Consider the following 16243-nt stretch of genomic DNA (forward strand, 5'->3'; position numbering starts at 1 on the left):
CCATGCTTGCTTCGCTCCAATTATGCTTCTGCTGCTATAGAGCTTAGAGATCTGCCAAGATTTTTTTCTTTACACTTCTTTTAAAAGATGCCAAAGAATTCATTTCCTCGCCTATCTGCATGCTTCATTGCAGGGTTCCAGTATTTCCAGTTAACATGTTCAAGCCCTGCCCCCGACTTACTGGAAGGTTCGTTATGGCCTAACAGGAAGTTCCTTGAATTAGCTTCTTATATTCGTGACATTTTATCAAATGTGGCGAGTCCTTATCTACCACAGCATCACCATCTAAACTGTGGCCGTCTTGAGCTTCATGTTTTTATCTCATATAGGACAAGAATGTCAAATTGGAATTGTACCTGTAGAACAGTCAGAATTATTCTCTGTTCCCAATCGCTGTCTTTCAACCTGCTCTGGGTGGCAGCACATTCATCTGACACTCCGCCTAAAAGGAAAAAGTAGAGAGATCTGATGAACAGAAGTTTACAAACTGAACACAATTTTAATTTGAAATATTTGGTCTGCAATTGGCCTCACTTAGAGATCTTAGAGAAAAAAGAGCTTCTCGGTCTTCTCCCAGTGCCACCAACAGGCAACCAATCAGAGCCAGGACACGCTGGTCACCCTCTGTCTCATATTATACTGTCAGAAAATGCAGCTATAAGTGCTATTCAATGTGCAAGTGAAAATAGATATGCTGGGGTGCTGTGGTGACGCAGGGGCAAAGCATGACCCACATTGAGGCCTTGGTCCTTGTAGCGGTGGTCGTAGGTTCGATTCCCGGCCTGGCGACGTTTGCCGCATGTCTTCCCCCTCTCTGATTGCCCTGTTTCCTGTCGGACTACTTTCAAATAAAGGCCACTAGAGCCAACAAAACCTTTAAAAAAAAAATAAAAAAAAAAAAAAGAAAATAGATATGCTTTGGTTCAAAGGTTACAGTGTTTTTTCTTTTTGACCTACCGTTTAAAGTTGCGTGTCTTCCTAAAAGCGACCCCTTTCACTTTAACTTTGAACACAAGCATCAAAAAAACATTTCAGAGGAACAGCTGTCTGACCAAAACACACTGTGACTGGTTTGGGTTTACAAGCATTTACAAGCCGTGATGCTGACTCAGCAAATCAGACGGGCACAACAACAAGTCGAGGTCTTGATGGTGACGGCTTTGGTTGATTCTCTGCATGCCGAGTAGGACAATGCATAACATTGGACAGTTCTGACCTAATTTATGCATAACCTCTCTTGGATTTAGAAATAAAATTATTTTCATTTGACAAAGGAAAGGCTCTGAAACTATGCAGAATGAGTATTAGTTTGGAAAATATTTTTTTCAGTTTTTAATTTCCATTTTATTTTTTTTCATTTACCCTTTATTCACCTATTTGAACAGGTTCACCTATTCCTAAATAGGTATTTTATCTATTTAGGGCGGTGAAATACTCTTCCTAATAATCAATAAAAAATTAACAACATTAAAGCAATTAAACCCTTCTGACTGCTGAGGTTTGCTTTAGTTGCAAAAATAATAAACAAATAAAAATAAAAAGCCAGAGGGAGGAGTCTGCGGTACTGCATCAAAACATTCCATCAAACCTGACAGGGTAAAAAGTCTTAGTGTCTTAAAAAATCTCCAGTGTTACATGTTAAAAGCAAGTTCTCTAGTCAAATAAAACCATCCAAAAGAAGACAATCATATATTGCTGGAAGACAGATTTCTGTTGACTGCTGAAAAGTTTGCAGCAGAAAATGGCCTCAAAATTAATGAACAAACATCGGCCAAAGACTGAGTCACTTTGCAGCTTTATTGTTTTGAAAATGACAACAACTTTTTCCAAAACTGGAAAGAAACAATCATGGAAATATGTGTGAGTGGAAACAACCTGAGTGTGAATGTCTGTCAAACTTGGTCACTTTTATTCAAAAGCTTAAAATAAGTAAATTACTTTGTGTTGATGAAATGAAAGCACCAACATTCGTTTGGTCATGTAAGGGTGGACTATTTACACAACAGCAAAACAAAAAAAACTACTGCAGCAAAACAATTGAGCAATTTTTGCCAACACAGGTAATTAAAACATAAGATTAACAGGGGAAAGACACAGTTTTGAATTTGGCATAAAAATGATTAGCAAATAACTTTTAAACCTCAGTTAGGACAGTTGTCCCTCACTCTTGAGATATATTTTAAATTACAACAAAATGACTTTCACACTGTCATGATTTAATAGTTATTTTAGTACTTATTAAAATGACGAGCCTAATTTATAGTATGTTTTTGACAGTTGTGCCTTAATAAATGGGTTGTTAGTTCTAACAGAAATATCAGCTTTAAAGAAGCATTTCTGTGTGACATGACAGAAAACACTGAAATAAACACATTATAATGACCTTTGTGTTGTATCACAAAGTGTTTAATTTATAATTCCACAAAAAACACAGAATAATATTAAGCAGACGCAACTACAGCAAATTTTCATTAGGACATGTTAACATATTATGAGAAAAATACCTCTGCAAGTTAGTTATACCTTTAAACATGACAGAAAAAGGCGCTATATAGTTTTCATAAAATAATAAAAAAAGAGGTTGAGGAAAATACCCTGATCCAACTGAAAACAAGAAAAGTAACTTTATTTACTGCAACCACTGAGCCAAGCGTTTGATACAACTGCCCACCAGATTCCACTGTGTGGGATAAAAGGGAACAAGTTTTGTTGTTCATTAAGTCTTCAGTTCATTAACTCTCATTGTTTTATTTTCAACCTTCTGGGATCTGCAGCTGTTCTGATAAAATGTTCTTAGTTATCACCCAAGTCATCTTCAACTCATCTAATGTCCACATCTTTGAATGGGGAATCAAACCAATATCCATATTTTACGTGAATTTCTGTAGAGATTAACATTTCACTCAGCTTTTGAATTAGCCTTCAACATTTTTAAAAGATACTTCTTTTTAACTCCATTTTCTAAAGCGGCACCATTATATCTTTGCTTTAATTTTAAATGTAATTCCTAATATGACTGTTTTTACGTTGTCATATTTTACATAACTTTTCTTTCAATCATCTATGAAATGATCTTGTGTAACATTAGTGGAAGAGTTCAGGGTTGTGGAAATTATTATTTTATTCTTTTCAGCTCTCTACATTGCACTGTAAAAACTCCCATACATTCTGACTGTGAAGGTGTAGGCTTCACAATATCAAGACAGAAACAGCAGTAAAGTGCACAAGAGATGTGCCACTGTGTTAAAATACTATTTCAGCTTCCTTCATAAGTTTGTGGATGGAACTTTGTGCAATGGTTATGATGCTGGACTATTTATAGCATCATAACCATTTTTTTTTATCTTTAAAAAGCAGCATTTACAAATAAATTAACAACAAAAAAGAGGAATTTAGTGCTTAAATCTGCAGACTGCTGTATGACTGTGAGGAGTCAGTGTTGCTGCTTGTGTTTGGAACTTGTGAAACATGGTACACCCCTGGAAGACAAACAACAACATGTCAATCATGATAGTGAACTCAAATTCAAAAATGATCGTAGTGAACATGAAAACAACTTACCCCTTCTCCGAAAAATTCGGTTTATGATGTTTTCTGCTCTACTGGAGGAAGTTCCTGCACTAGTGCTCTACAGTAGGAAATAGGTGTGACATTAATAGTTTGTTTTGTGTATATTTAATGAAATCACATGTCTATTGTAGGCTCTTTGACATATCAGTAATCCAAAATGTAAAGCTGATCAAATTATAGATTTTTTTTTTTTTACAGTTTGGTGAGCTTTAGTTTTCAAATTAGAACTTACCCTTGTGCGATTAGAAGTAGAGCTTAATGCAGGCACTTGTCGCAAAACAAGAGAGCGGATCTGAAAATAAATATATTTGTTAAAGAAAAAACTAATAGGTTTGGGGGGAAGGGTGTGTGAACTGTCCAGCATACAACATAACTAATTTTGATATTTTTGTTAAGCTAAGCTAATATCCTTTTCTGTGGTGACTTAGATTTTGTAGAAATTTGAGCAACATGTATTTACTAGTCCCTTAGTTTGGATGTGAGACCAAACCAGACATCAGCCTTATTCATCAGTTGAATGCAAATTTTTCTTTATCACATAGTCTTTGTTACAGCTATTAGTGTGAAAACCTGTCTGCCCCTTCATTTTGAGAAAGTACTAGGACATGCAGATCAATAGTTCAAAATAAGCAAAGAAAATAATTACTACAAAATTTTAAGTATTCAACCTACCTTGGCATCGAATAACGTCCCAAACACTAAAATGAAGAAACCCTGAGGAAGACCAAAAATTACTTCATCAACAGAGTACAAGAAAAATGAAAAAAATAAATACTGAAATGCCAGCAACAGATTGCGTTAATTTTCTGGATCAAGTACCTGCAATGAGTTGAAGAAAGCAAAAGCAACATGGATCCCTCCATTTGTTGGGTCCACCATGGTTCCAATTCCCAAACACCAGGTGAGTCCGAATAGCGGAGTCAGTACAGCCACACATCTTAGAATGACTAGCAGGGCATTTTTCTCATCTGCCTGGGCTTGGTTTCCAGTGCTTCGTCTTCTGAGCATCTTGTACAAAACCACCAGAATGACCAAAATATTGAACACAACTATGGCCAAGGCAGGGATCACTAAGGCCAGGAGGGCTTTGGTCTTTGTCCAGTTTAGCCAACAAGCTAGATCTTCCCTTACATATCCACCCCCAGGTGCAGTGGCAGCAACTGTAGTAACAGCTATGATCAGAGGGCAAACGTATCCCACAGTCAAGCCAATGGCGAACATGGTCCATTTGGACATTTGGGAGAAGACCAAGACTGACCGGTACAAGAGCAGCAGGCTTGAAACAAGCATCCAAAAGAACATGGCGAGATAGAAAAAGTGCATGAAAAAGGTGGCTGCACTGCACGGTCCAACTGGAACTTTGTAGTCCTCGCCTGGGTTTTCTGCAGGGTTCTTTGAAATAGCGGCTCCAATGATGAAACAGATGTCAGCAATCAGCAAGGACAGGGCTGTGTTAACAATGGCAACATGGCGCATAAAGGCAGTGCTGTTTTTGGTAAGGGGTCGCCATACAATTCCTTCAATGATGAGACAAATAATTAAGCTGATCATTGATATTCCAACACCGATATATGTCATTATATCCAGTAATAATCGTAGTTCTTCAGGGATGGCAGTTGACATAAGAATTGAGAACGATGTGAGATGGTTGCAGGTGCAGGTTACAGTATCGTTTATATCAGAAACAAACCTGCAGCCCTGGTCATCCCAGGCACCAAGATTATCTAAGAGGCTAAAATTCCAGAAGACGCACTGAGGATTCAGTTCCAGAGTGGTATTGAACTTTTGATAGCTCAGAGTGACGTTCTGAATGTTTTCATTTAATTTTACAAGCAGGACAGCAGCATTGATGGCATTGTCAGGTTTAGTTTCATTGCTGGTGGTGTCGGACGCAGTAAGGTTAAACGAAGAATTCCGTGACGGCATAATGTTGTGGAGGGTGGAGAATACAATCGTGGTAATAAAGACGTCACTGAGGCCTGTATTTTGAAGGTTTATGGAGACATTGGAGGTCAAGGCATCACTGAAAGAGTTGCTAAATTTGGACCTGCCCATCTGGATACGTCGAGAACTTAAAGTAAAATTTCCATCCAGTTTGTTAGAGATTGTCTCCATTGAGCCAAGAAGTGCTGAGCTAGAATTTTGGGTTTCATTTGAGTTCAGAAAGTTCCAGGAGTCTTTTGCATCATCACTAATGAGGACATCGACAGTAGCTAGCACATTCTGTGGATGAGAAATAAAATATTGGGAATGTAAAATGTACAAAAACTTATTTGTACCTATTTATGAAGAGGTTAAAAATATAGATCGCTCCACATACCTTCATAACGTCTTTAGTAACCACTTTTGAAACCTCTGCGATTATATTTAATATGTTAACAATAGCTGATATTGTTGCCGAAGATTTTGAAATTCCCCCCTCCTCTTCTGTGACAACCTTACTTAGATTTGTTGAAAATACCTGAATCTCTTCTTCCTTCAGATCCTAAGACAATGAAATGTGCAAAAGGAAGATATCAAAAATTGGACAAAGTCAACAAACAAAGGAAAGAAGTAGGAGTAGAGGAGTAAAGTTCTGAATTTTAAGGTTTTTTTAGGTGTAGGTTGTTTTTGGATTTGATTGATAACTGCAAAGAGGTCGACAACAGAGAAGTAGTAATTTCTTCCATAGCCACAAAAGAGGCATTAAGCATTTGTGAAATAAAGCCGTTTATCAAGCAAATGTGCAATATCTATCTTATGGCACTAACAACATTTTGAAACACACCGAATTGTGCCAGGTCTTGAAAAAACAGTGACTAGAAAGACGGATGTGCTGTGAAAACACTAGCTGTTGGGGCAAGTCCAAAAGGATCTAGGTTGGGCAGTAGTCTGTGATATTTTTCCATCAGTTATAAATGGTTTCTCCTTCCTAGCTGCTGTAACTCCACAAACTGTTTTCATTGTCTAATGTTTTTGTTTCATTAATCTTCCATGATACAAACCTTATAGAATTGTTATTCTACCGGAATAATGGTGCGTTAACACTAAACGCATTCACATGTCCGATGCTACAAGTTTGACATGTGTGCACTTTAAATGCAGACAATGGCGCGTTCACACCAAACACATTTCACACGTCTTCCTTACATTCAAATTCCATAAGTAAGCACGTTAGATGCGTCAAAATCGCTCTGGTTTTCTGTTGCCGGCCTATTTGTCGGACGGCCTGACACGTTAAACACTTCAAGCGCTTCAAACGTGCCTCCATGGGCTTTTGATGTACCTCCACATAGACTATGAATGTAAATCAGATGTGCAAAACACATTTGGTGTGAACACAACATAATAGTTCTTATGCTCAAGATGAATGAAATTTGGCAGGTTCTAGAGGATCTCTAGGTGGCTGCTTGAAAAAAAGAAATCTATTTTCTGTGGAGCACCTTGATAGAAATGATCTCGATCAAGTTAATTAACTCTACTGAACATCCTAATTTTTCTGGTACAGAGGATCCCAGGTATTTGCGTGGGTTTAGGATCTTAACTACATAGAATTTGAATGTAACGTAGACATGTGAAACGTGTTTGGTGTGAACGCTCCATCGTCTGCATTTAAAGTGCACACACATCGAACTTGAAGCATCTGACGTGTGTAATGCGTTCGGTGTTAAGGCACCATTTTTCCAATAAAACAATTCTAGAAGGTTTGTATCATGGAACATTAATGCAAACATAGCCTGTCAAGCAGCATTGTGTCTAGATATTCCAGCTTTCCAAGCTGCCATACCTTTTAAATATTTTAGATTTGCTGTATGACAAATCCGCAAATACGCAGGGGCTCCACTTTGCTTTCTCTGATCTCTTTGATTTTTGTTTCTAACTACACCTTCAACAGTTCTCTTAAAACCCTGTGATGGAATGTGACAACTAGAGTTGCTAAGATGGAACAAATGGCACACAATTAAGATGTTAAGAAGACACCGAGAGGAATATATTGGTCCTTTTCAACACTTCAAATGAGGGTTACTAAGTTGTTAATCATATATGGTGCTGATTTCAGTAGGAAGCAACAAAAACAATTTATAGGCAAATCTATAAATTGTTGCAGGTCTGCATCATAACATCAACCATACTGTAATTCATGAAAAATACTATAGTATAAAGCTACCTACCACTGAATTAATAAGTAATTCATTGATCTTGGTTACAATGCAGGAGTCCTCCACAAGTTTCCATTCTCCTGATGCCTGACACACTGCACTCTTGTGCCCCTCCAAGCCAACAGGGCACATTGCGGTTGCTTTGTCACCGGTTCGTCCAGACCCATACACATCATTGTCACATACAATAGCTTAAAGGTGCAAAAATATATACAATCAATGAAAACAAAACTAAAAGAGAACAAAATATTTCATGTTTCAAATGCTACACTTACGATCTGTAAAAATCGTCAGGGTTGTTGTTGCGCTATAAGTCTCGTCTTCAGCAACTTTACATGTGAATAGTTTTGTTTGTGCACTGCAGCTTTGCATTGGATATTCATACTTGATGCAGCCTGGATCTGCACCAGCAACTGTGGACATTTAAAATGTTTATGAAGAACTCTGAGCTACACTGATCAGCTGAGCAATATACAGCACATTTGTTTCATACTTACCTGAAGTTAAAAGCGTTGAACCATCATACCACCTGACAGTATAAGGGGACTGCACACAGCAGACGACTGGTTCTTTTTGTCCTTCTTTGCATTTCGCCAACATTGTTTGCTGGACTCGCACATTAGGAGCTGATCTGATCTCATTTGTTCCCACATTTCTGTCTTGGATGAAAGTAATATTGTCTCCTTGCACTGAGCATTCATAATTCCCTGTAGTTAAAAATTCATCAGAGTGTTTATTGATTTAATCAAGTCCAAGCAGAAGAATTGCATGAATACTTGATCATGTTGATGCTAATAACTAACTCGTTTTGATTATACGGTGTAACTATAACTCAAAGGAGAGTGGTTTGCTTGCAACTGGAAGGTTGTGGGTTCGATTACCTGCCACACGATGTGCTTTTGGGCACATCTGTGTTTGGTTGTGAACATATTAGTAAGAGGCTGGGTGAATGTGGCTTGACTGTAAAAGTAACATTTCCTTACTAAAATGTGCATATTGTAGTCTTTAGACAAGGGTCCTTTGTTCTTAAAATCTAATCTAAATGAGTCGAGTTCTGACCTGCCATCTGTTTTCTGTTGTTTGCATAAATATTGTTACTTTTTTTATCTAATAATTCCTTGGAGCACCAAATTGTTATTCATTTCTTAACATCTGGTCTCCTGTAATTCACTTTTCATCGGTTTTACAAAAACCTATAGATCGGTTACAGAGTGTTTGAAGTGCTTGTGCTGGACTTCTAACCAAGTTGTCTTACCCTAGTTTCACCTGTTTTTGGATTGTTCCAATTCTTTATTGGACAATGTGGTGATTATTGCTTCCTGGCCCAGTATTTGGTTTAGATTCTGTTCATACTACTAGTTTACTTGGATGTCAGAATAGGATTTGGTGCTTGCCTCCCCAATTCTCTTCTCTCTTCAGAAAACTCGACAACCTTCTGGACTGACTGACTCAGAAATGAGTCTCTCTCCTCTACACAGCTTAATTAAGAAGTTTTACAACACAAGACAAGCACAGGTAATCTTCTCATGTTTTGAAATTATTCACTTTCATCTGTTACAAAATAGCTGGAAACCTTCCTTGTTCTGTGTGATATTTGGATCCAGTCATTTTTTTGGAATTTTTCTGGATGGGAAAAACAACTGTCAGCTGGATTGGGCATTAAAACATGACCTTTGGTTGCATTTTGACCTTTGTGGACTGAGTGGAAAATAGTGCTCCATTTAGATTCTGAATAACAAATAAAGAGCTTTAAATGGACAACTGCTCTAAATATTCTACTGACCAAACTGGAACATGGGTTGGTTTTCTGTCATTGCGATGAAAACTGACGTAAAGAATTGAGCTCTCAAGACGCATACTTGAATAAAGGATACACTGTAATATTTAAATTTCACATTTTAGTAATTATTTTTAACTTTGTAAATTTGTTTTTAACTTACCAGCATCACCAAGAATAACGTTTTCCACTGCCAGCCTGTACTGACTTCCAGAAATAAACGGTTTGTGCCGATGTGACCCGATTACAACATTGTTAAATTTCCATACAGGATTCTTAGTGTTTCCCATTTTGGCCTCGGTAGGGTCACATGTCAGTGTCATGGTTTTACCAGTATAAATGAACTTATTTACATCTGACCCAAGTTGAGTTGAACCTTTAAGAGAAAATCAGGTCAGTTACTTTTTGCCTCTTTTTGAATATATTTCTAGGCATTTTAGACTTACTGTAGTACTTTGCAGTCACTGAGCCAATAACAGGAGCAATTGATATCAATGCTGCCGGGAGATTTGAATTGACTGAATTCAGCGCAGTTGCATCAAGTGATCCAGATTTGACCTTGACAGTAAAATCTGTTACAACACTTCCTTTCCTTCAGGGAAAAGGAAAACAATAACATTGTATTGAAACACACATTAAGACTACTGACTTAACATTTACTTTTAATGAAGAAACATATATACCTGAATTTTGTCACGGAAACACTAAAGAAGCCATCCAGTTTGCGATACTGCTGCTCAAGCTGCACAAGAAAAAAAATCTGATTAATTATATCAACATTAAAGGACACGTAAAACCTGTTACTGAAATATAAAATACTTACCAATACAGTGATACTTCCTGAAAGGGTTATGGATTCAGGACTGTGTAGATCGTTGTACTGCTCTATAAAATCCATCTTCAATTCAACCGACATGTCTATTGCTGTTTGTTTGAAATAAGATGGATAATTTTACTTTCAGGGTTTCTCAAAACAAATATTACACGTGAAACACAGATTCTATAAATAGACAGTATTCACTCTCCAAGCATCAAACACCCTCATTAGGTAAAAAAATATACATATACAAGTTCGTAGATTTGACAGTGTACAAAACAAATTGAGATAGCATCTTGCCTACTGAGCTCCTTATGAAACCAGACAGAGCCTGGTGGCCGTCATACAGAAAATCTATGATCATCATGAAAAACTCACTAGAAACTATCAGACTGTAAGCAGTAATAGCTGGTCTGTGGACAAGTTCAGTTTCCTCAAAACCAATGATGACGTCTGACAAAGCAAGTTAGAATTTCTCTGTTCTTGCAGCGTATGCATACACCTAAAAATTTTATGATTTTGACATTGCATTGTGTGACAAAACAAGTATGGCTTAATTTCACAAATAACAATGTGTGTGTCAAGCTTTAAACAAGCAAACACATTCCTGCTTCTACTCCACAAGTGTAAAACGTTTAGTAAAATGGGCCAAAATCAGCTCAAGATGGCTCACAGGCCAAAAATTTAACTTTAAAAAAAAAAAAAAAATCACAAAAAGTTTTGAGAATTTGTTTCTACTTAATAAACCAAGTCTGAAATATTTTAATTAAATAATGAAGATGGTCTGATTTTTGTAGTAAAGGACTGTGTAAATTATTGTTGAACAAAAGCTTCAAAAGGGTTCCACATGTTTCCAATATTGAAAGAACAGCAATATCTTTACTAATTTATTATTACTGAAAAAGACATGGTCAATCCTTAGTAGTAAAAATATGATATGTCACTCTTTATTTAAAAGTTTAAGAATATAATTAAAAGCAGATTTGAGTGCACCAAAGTCTGCTTCAGAGCTTAAGTCAATGGACAGTTGTGGTCCAATCAACCGTGAAATGAAAGAAAAAGCAGAAAACGTAGTTATTAAAAGATCGAAACTTTGTGCTATTTCTAACGTTTTTGTGAGAAGATTAAATTTTTTGATAAATGGGGAAAAAAGTCTCCATCTGGATACAACTATCTGCGTGTTTGAAAACATTTGTAACATTACATCATCACAAGAATCATTCCAAGGGCTGCAAATTGCCTCCAGATTGAACTTTCAACACCTGTCGTACAAAATATATTCAAAAGAATATACAGTAGTAAATTTAAATTGTAAAAATCTCAATTCACACTAATGGCACAGCATGAATAATCTAAATGATAGCCTTCATGATATGTTTAAAAGTAATTTTTAAATTTATCATTACCTGCAGCAGCAGTGGTAGTAGTTGTGGAGGTAGTAGTTGTGGAGGCAGCGGTGGTAGTTGTGGGGGTAGCAGTGGTAGTTGTGGGGGCAGCGGTGGTAGTTGTTGGGGTAGCGGTGGTAGTTGTGGGGGCAGCGGTGGTAGTTATGGGGGCAGCGGTGGTAGTTATGGGGGGAGCGGTGGTAGTTGTGGGGGCAGCGATGGTTTTAGTTGTTGGGGTAGCGGTGGTAGTTGTGGGGGCAGCAGTGGTAGTTGTGGGGGCAGCGGTGGTAGTGGTGGGGGCAGCGGTGGTATTAGTTGTGGGGGCAGCGGTGGTAGTTGTGGGGGCAGCGGTGGTAGTTGCGGGGGCAGCGGTGGTATTAGTTGTGGGGGCAGCGGTGGTATTAGTTGTGGGGGCAGCGGTGGTAGTGGTGGGGGCAGCGGTGGTATTAGTTGTGGGGGCAGCGGTGGTAGTTGTGGGGGCAGCGGTAGTATTAGTTGTGGGGGCAGCAGTGGTATTAGTTGTGGGGGCAGCGGTGGTATTAGTTGTGAGGGCAGCGGTGGTATTAGTTGTGGGGGGAGCAATTGTAGTTGTGGGGGCAGCAGTGGTAGTTGTGGGGACAGCAGTGGTATTAGTTGTGGGGGCAGCGGGGGTAGTTGTGGGGGCAGCGGTGGTAGTTGTGGGGACAGCAGTGGTATTAGTTGTGGGGACTGCAGTGGTAGTTGTGGAGGCAGCGGGGGTAGTTGTGGGGGCAGCGGTGGTATTAGTTGTGGGGACTGCAGTGGTATTAGTTGTGGGGGCAGCGGGGGTAGTTGTGGGGGCAGCGGTGGTAGTTGTGGGGGCAGCAGTGGTATTAGTTGTGGGGGCAGCGGTGGTAGTTGTGGGGGCAGCAGTGGTATTAGTCGTTGGGGCAGCGGTGGTATTAGTTGTGGGGACTGCAGTGGTATTAGTTGTGGGGGCAGTGGGGGTAGTTAAGGGGGCAGCGGTGGTAGTCGTGGGGGCAGCAGTGGTATTAGTCGAGGGTGCAGCGGTGGTAGTCGAGGGGGCAGCGGTGGTAGTCATGGGGGCAGCGGTGGTAGTTGTGGAGGCAGCGGTGGTAGTCGTGGGGGCAGCGGTGGTAGTTGTGGGGGTAGTCATGGGGGCAGCGGTGGTAGTCGTGGGAACAGCGGTGGTAGTCGTTGGGGCAGCGGTGGTAGTCGTGGGGACAGCGGTGGTAGTCGTGGAGGCAGCGGTGGTAGTCGTTGGGGCAGCGGTGGTAGTCGTGGGAGCAGCGGTGGTAGTCGTTGGGGCAGCGGTGGTAGTCGTTGGGGCAGCGGTGGTAGTCGTGGAGGCAGCGGTGGTAGTCGTGGGGGCAGCGGTGGTAGTTGTGGGGGTAGTCATGGGGGCAGCAATGGTAGTCGTGGGAACAGCGGTGGTAGTCGTTGGGGCAGCGGTGGTAGTCGTGGGGACAGCGGTGGTAGTCGTGGAGGCAGCGGTGGTAGTCGTTGGGGCAGCGGTGTTAGTCGTGGGAGCAGCGGTGGTAGTCGTGGAGGCAGCGGTGGTAGTCGTGGAGGCAGCGGTGGTAGTACTGGGGGCAGCGGTGGTAGTCATGGGGGCAGCGGTGGTAGTACTGGGGGCAGCGGTGGTAGTCGTGGGGGCAGCGGTGGTAGTCGTGGGGGCAGCGGTGGTAGTACTGGGGGCAGCGGTGGTAGTAGTGGGGGCAGCGGTGGTAGTCGTCATTGGGGCAGCGGTAGTAGTCGTGGGGGCAGTGGTGGTAGTCGTGGGGGCAGCGGTGGTAGTCGTGGGGGCAGTGGTAGTAGTCGTGGGGGCAGCGGTAGTAGTCGTGGGGGCAGCGGTGGTAGTCGTGGTGGCAGCAGTGGTAGTAGTCATTGGGGCAGCGGTAGTAGTAGTCATTGGGGCAGCGGTAGTAGTCGTGGGGGCAGCGGTGGTAGTCGTGGGGGCAGCGGTGGTAGTCGTGGGGACAGCGGTGGTAGTCGTGGAGGCAGCGGTGGTAGTCGTTGGGGCAGCGGTGGTAGTCGTGGGAGCAGCGGTGGTAGTCGTGGGAGCAGCGGTGGTAGTCGTTGGGGCAGCGGTGGTAGTCGTGGAGGCAGCGGTGGTAGTCGTGGGGGCAGCGGTGGTAGTTGTGGGGGTAGTCATGGGGGCAGCAATGGTAGTCGTGGGAACAGCGGTGGTAGTCGTTGGGGCAGCGGTGGTAGTCGTGGGGACAGCGGTGGTAGTCGTGGAGGCAGCGGTGGTAGTCGTTGGGGCAGCGGTGTTAGTCGTGGGAGCAGCGGTGGTAGTCGTGGAGGCAGCGGTGGTAGTCGTGGAGGCAGCGGTGGTAGTACTGGGGGCAGCGGTGGTAGTCATGGGGGCAGCGGTGGTAGTACTGGGGGCAGCGGTGGTAGTCGTGGGGGCAGCGGTGGTAGTCGTGGGGGCAGCGGTGGTAGTACTGGGGGCAGCGGTGGTAGTAGTGGGGGCAGCGGTGGTAGTCGTCATTGGGGCAGCGGTAGTAGTCGTGGGGGCAGTGGTGGTAGTCGTGGGGGCAGCGGTGGTAGTCGTGGGGGCAGTGGTAGTAGTCGTGGGGGCAGCGGTAGTAGTCGTGGGGGCAGCGGTGGTAGTCGTGGTGGCAGCAGTGGTAGTAGTCATTGGGGCAGCGGTAGTAGTAGTCATTGGGGCAGCGGTAGTAGTCGTGGGGGCAGCGGTGGTAGTCGTGGGGGCAGCGGTGGTAGTCGTGGGGGCAGCGGTGGTAGTAGTCATTGGGGCAGCGGTGGTAGTAGTCATTGGGGCAGCGGTAGTAGTCGTGGGGGCAGCGGTGGTAGTCGTGGGGGCAGCGGTGGTAGTAGTCATTGGGGCAGCGGTAGTAGTCATTGGGGCAGCGGTAGTAGTCATGGGAGCAGCGGTGGTAGTCGTTGGGCCAGCGGTGGTAGTCGTGGGGGCAGCGGTGGTAGTTGTGGGGGCAGCGGTGGTAGTTGTGGGGGGAGCGGTGGTGGTTGTGGGGGCAGCGATGGTAGTTGTGGGGGCAGCGATGGCAGTTGTGGGGGCAGCGGTGGTAGTTGTGGGGGCAGCGGTGGTAGTTGTGGGGGCAGCGGTGGTAGTTGTGGGGGCAGGGTTTGTGGTCTGGATGGTCACAGTTGCACCTGAAAAATTAACAGGTTAGACAAGTTTGATGCATCATTTGTTGAACTGAAGTCCACTGATTGCATAAAACAGACAAATACAAGGAAATGCTAAAAGTAGATGAGCAGTCATTCATCAATACCTTTATGTTACATTGAAAACAAATTCTAAATTCCAAAGATTTTTTCTCCTCTTAAATTCTCTGGTGTATTTTCTGAGAATTCACAACTGTCGCCATGATCTTTGTTTAATGACTACATTTAAATCAGAAAAGTCTTATTGGGTTGTTCTTGTGACCATTTGTCTCTGAAATGTCAGAGCTGCAACATGATGGCAGGATAATGACATAGAATGAGATTTTTTTTTTTAAAAGTAGAATAATGTGCCTCAGATTTTTAAATTCTGTGTTATCCTTTGAATCACATAAAATGATCTCTATTCTGTTGAAAATATTTAGGTCCATACTCCCATCATATGGAGAAATAGTTTACTTTTTTAGCTGCTTTATCTTAACTAACAAAATCTCCTACATCTGCAGCCTACATTTCACTGGGAAATGCAGAGCAAGTGACTTGGATAATTCCTTATGTACTTGTCACATGTGTTGTTCCGTTTGTGGCACTGGATGTTGAACCTAATGGAGAAAAAGTATTTGAACTAACCACACAGCTAATTTAATAATGTCAAGAGTTTACCAAGATAGCTTGACTGGATGTATGAATGACATGAAGGTGACTCAAGATATCTTGTTCTAGCTAGGGACAATACAGCAGTCATTATAAAACAGTGTTTCTAATTTAAAAGAAACAACTGCTCTAATCTTAATTCTTCTCTTTTAACAAAGGTCTTCTTAAAACTGACTGGTGGATCTGTAGAGGCACAAATGAAAGAAGAAATGAAGAACAAAAAGGATGATTATCAATGTAACCCTTTCAACTATGTACTGTTGAGTGACTGATCAACATGAACCATGCTTTCAGTCTTACTTGTTGGTGGTGGAGTTGTTGTGGTGATTGGACATGCAGTAAAGTCTGTACAGATGAAGACAGAAAAGGAGTAAGTGCTTGACACAAATCCATTCTCTGACATTCCTGAGGAAAATGGTTTTGCTCTCACTCTCAGTTAGCTCCACTAGAACAAGGCCTCCCATCAATAACCTGAGTTTCACCGTTCCAAGTTTTTAAATATTTATTGAAAAGCATTCAATGTCAGAATTGACACTTAAAAACCAATGGGTAGCAAACCAATTTTCAATATCCAATATGACTGCCACACATAACCACCTGCTATTGGCATCAGATATTGTTTGTATGCCTTTAAGTCAGTCAAAACATTAACATATCTGAACAATGTTAAAAAATCAGAACTGAGAGAAAAAAATTGCAATTAGCTTCAGTTGCTACATCTTGTTAGCCTTGTTTGACACAGTTAGCAAACCCTGCTGGTTTTCTATCTGGCTTT

The 16243-nt window shown here is 41.7% G+C and overlaps 1 protein-coding gene across 1 annotated transcript in view; it reads right to left on the reverse strand.

Annotated features, from left to right (window-relative positions):
* Window positions 1-1805: 1805 nt before the first annotated feature.
* LOC111611445 (uncharacterized threonine-rich GPI-anchored glycoprotein PJ4664.02-like) overlaps window positions 1806-16243 on the reverse strand; it is a 53598-nt gene continuing 39160 nt past the window's right edge. The window contains exons 37-51 of the mRNA XM_023348251.1: window positions 15769-15813; window positions 11710-14802; window positions 10310-10410; window positions 10170-10228; window positions 9933-10078; window positions 9650-9862; window positions 8207-8416; window positions 7985-8122; window positions 7722-7900; window positions 5891-6055; window positions 4390-5793; window positions 4243-4284; window positions 3803-3862; window positions 3562-3628; window positions 1806-3479 (exon numbers count right to left, since the gene is read on the reverse strand). Coding sequence (XP_023204019.1) covers window positions 3400-3479; window positions 3562-3628; window positions 3803-3862; window positions 4243-4284; window positions 4390-5793; window positions 5891-6055; window positions 7722-7900; window positions 7985-8122; window positions 8207-8416; window positions 9650-9862; window positions 9933-10078; window positions 10170-10228; window positions 10310-10410; window positions 11710-14802; window positions 15769-15813 — 6002 coding nt within the window. The 3' untranslated portion in view covers window positions 1806-3399. The remainder of the gene's footprint in view (window positions 3480-3561; window positions 3629-3802; window positions 3863-4242; window positions 4285-4389; window positions 5794-5890; window positions 6056-7721; window positions 7901-7984; window positions 8123-8206; window positions 8417-9649; window positions 9863-9932; window positions 10079-10169; window positions 10229-10309; window positions 10411-11709; window positions 14803-15768; window positions 15814-16243) is intronic.

This window comes from Xiphophorus maculatus, chromosome 15, assembly GCF_002775205.1.
Source record: "Xiphophorus maculatus strain JP 163 A chromosome 15, X_maculatus-5.0-male, whole genome shotgun sequence".
In the NCBI taxonomy this organism is placed as follows: Eukaryota; Metazoa; Chordata; class Actinopteri; order Cyprinodontiformes; family Poeciliidae; genus Xiphophorus; species Xiphophorus maculatus.